This window comes from Corticium candelabrum, chromosome 17 (genome assembly GCF_963422355.1).
Source record: "Corticium candelabrum chromosome 17, ooCorCand1.1, whole genome shotgun sequence".
Classification (NCBI taxonomy): domain Eukaryota; kingdom Metazoa; phylum Porifera; class Homoscleromorpha; order Homosclerophorida; family Plakinidae; genus Corticium; species Corticium candelabrum.
Window position 1 is genome coordinate 3512090 of NC_085101.1, and position 3044 is coordinate 3515133.

General features: G+C 40.0%; 1 protein-coding gene across 2 annotated transcripts in view; it reads right to left on the reverse strand.

Moving 5' to 3' along the window:
- Positions 1–3035, reverse strand: part of LOC134193086 (putative ammonium transporter 1) — a 7267-nt gene extending 4232 nt beyond the window's left edge. The window contains exons 1-2 of one of the 2 annotated variants that reach the window (XM_062661877.1): positions 2915–3035; positions 954–981 (exon numbers count right to left, since the gene is read on the reverse strand). In XM_062661877.1, coding sequence (XP_062517861.1) covers positions 954–981 — 28 coding nt within the window. In that variant the 5' untranslated portion in view covers positions 2915–3035. The remainder of the gene's footprint in view (positions 1–953; positions 982–2914) is intronic. The other variant, XM_062661878.1, reaches the window with a different exon arrangement.
- Positions 3036–3044: the final 9 nt, after the last annotated feature.

A 3044-nucleotide genomic window follows, 5' to 3' on the forward strand; every position in this document is an offset into this window, starting at 1 on the left:
AGGCACCATTAGGTATTACAGCAATCAAGTAACCTACTGACCATTGACCACCAACACGCACATGAGTAGTTTGAATAGGCACAGAATCTTTGTGGCACTGGCAGTTTCACCTGTAAATGTTTGACAGACTGTTTAAAATTCTAAATCAATTAATCCATGCCAAATATAATTTGCTGAAGTCCGTGTTAGTTAAATAATGTATTACATACTACCAATCGTCCGGAGATACAGCGGCGGCGGAGACAGCGGTTTCGTGGGACGACATACCTTCCAATATTTGAAATGGGGAGTCTGAGATCCCGTAATACTTGAATCTCCTTAAATGGAACCATTTACTTCTGCAGTGGGTTTGCCAATCCAAACACCAGCTAGACCACGTGCACACATCATGGACTTTGTTGACAGTGTCCTGCCAGGCATGCAACGCCCACCAGGCGGATACGGGCATTTCGAAGGCGTGTTATTCTGACACGGAAGTTAGTAGCCGAAATTCACAAGCTGTTGCGTCTTTACCTTACATCTGCAACTTCAGAGAAAGCCATCTCAACTCTTGGAAGGCTACTGACCTACCTACAATCCACTATGACGGAGAAGTGGCTAAATAGCTGTTCACTTCCCTTACACTCACAGTAGCCCGTAAGCAAATAACGTGTTAACCTTTGCCCAGGATATTCCGTCAATTCCCTCCACTGAACCATTTACGTCATCACGTTTTCCCCACCGTAATTATCTCGGATCCGCCTATAATCTTAACTAGATATGGACGGAGTGATCGACCCTCCTTAATTAAGCAAGTCATTACATCAGTTTTGTTACTCCCAAGTTGTTCCAAAACTTCTACGTGTAGATAAATGTGAGACACAGCAGGTCTAGAGCAGACAGGAAGCAGCTACATTAGCTATAGCTACAAGCTGCTACATGTTCAAGTATATTGCATATTACGCAATATTTACCTTGTTGCTTTTGTTTCTGCCTGCCCATCTAGAGACATGTATCAGTATATATGAGAAATAGTAGGAAGCTTGATATGTCTACATCATGCGTAGCATGCACATGTCTAGGGGTACCGTGGTGTTGGTCAATGGCGGTTTCAACAGCTAGTGCAGATGTATGGCGCGCCATGTGTGTCAAAAGTCGTTTCGTCGGCTCATTGATGTCGATTCGACGGCTGGTTGATGTCGTTTCGTCTTTCGTCGGCTGGTTGATGTCGTTTCGTCTTTCGTTGGCTGGTTGATGTCGTTTCGTCGGCTGGTTGATGTCGTTTCGTCGGCTGGTTGATGTCGTTTCGTCTTTCGTTGGCTGGTTGATGTCGTTTCGTCGGCTGGTTGATGTCGTTTCGTCGGCTGGTTGATGTCGTTTCGTCGGCTCATTGATGTCAGCGGGTGGCCTCAGGGTGCGTGACCATTTCGTCCATCCCTTTTTCAACAATTGAATAAATATTGAATTAGAAATTGAAAATAGCCTAGAAGTTGCTTGTAATCTCAATATTCAATTCTATTAAAAATTAAAATTGACTGATTGACAAACTATAATTATCTGCGGATTATAATAAATATTGAAAACATACTTAATATCTAACCAATTTCTATTTCAATGCAATGCAATATTGAAATTGCAAGCACGTTAGCTTAATTTTCAATGTTAAATTCAATAATCAATTTAAATTTAATTTAATTTTAAATTTTATTTTTATTTTTAATTTAAATTTTAAAAATTAAATTTTGAATTTTGAATTTGCATGGCCAATTGGTCCATTCCATTTTTAATTTTTGAGACAAATTAAAAATTGAATGTCAAATTAAAAATTGACTGGCGTTGTTTGCTCTTACCTGCGAATTTTCAACACTTGCTGTGTCCACTGTGGACTCGGGCCCGCCACACGCGGCGAAGTCCCTAGAGGCTGTGTAGAGGCTTTCTTAAAACAGGCACCCTAGTGGATACAACAAGCTACGACGTGTTAATTAACATGCGTACATCTCTAGACAACAATGTTTACAACAACGTGTAGAGGTGCCTGTACAGGCTTGTAAGAACCTTATCATAACACAAAGTGTTTACCTGTGAATTGTTGATCTGTTGTATCCACTAAGGTTAGTGCCTCTAGGGACTTCCCCGCGTGTGGCGGGCCCGAGTCCACAGTGGACACAGCAAGTGTTGAAAATTCGCAGGTAAAAGCAAACAACGCCAGTCAATTTTTAACTTGACATTCAATTTTTAATTTGTCTCAAAAATTAAAAATGGAATGGACAAATTGGCCATGCAAATTCAAAATTCAAAATTTAATTTTTAAAATTTAAATTTAAAATAAAAATAAAATTTAAAATTAAATTAAAATTAAATTGATTATTGAATTTAACATTGAAAATTAAACTAACGTGCTTGTAATTTCAATATTGCATTGAATTGAAATAGAAAATTGGTTAGAAATTAAGTATGTTTTCAATATTTATTATAATCCGCAGATAATTATAGTTTGTCAATCAGTCAATTTTAATTTTTAATAGAATTGACTATTGAGATTACAAGCAACTTCTAGGCTATTTTCAATTTCTAATTCAATATTTATTCAATTGTTGAAAATGGGATGGACGAAATGGTCACGCACCCTGAGGCCACCCGCTGACATCAATGAGCCGACGAAACGACATCAACCAGCCGACGAAACGACATCAACCAGCCGACGAATCGACATCAATGAGTCGACGAAACGACTTTTGACACACATGGCGCCCCATAGACGTCGACATCAATGAGCCGACGAATCGACATCAATGAGCCGACGAAACGACTTTTGACACACATGGCGCGCCATACAGATGTAGCCCAAGTCCAAATGGGTAAGTGCTCGAAGTATGTGTACACACGTTGTACCTAACACTCGCGAAAACCAGTTCTTTGCATGCACATCACTGACCTGTTCAACCGGTACTCTACACCGTAACACGTTGGGCGTCTGATCGACCTGTCCGTCTTCTCTTGACTCACGTTAGGGTCTCCAACGCGAGATCAGCTCCAATGTGATTGCTTGTTGGCTTCCTCTGTTT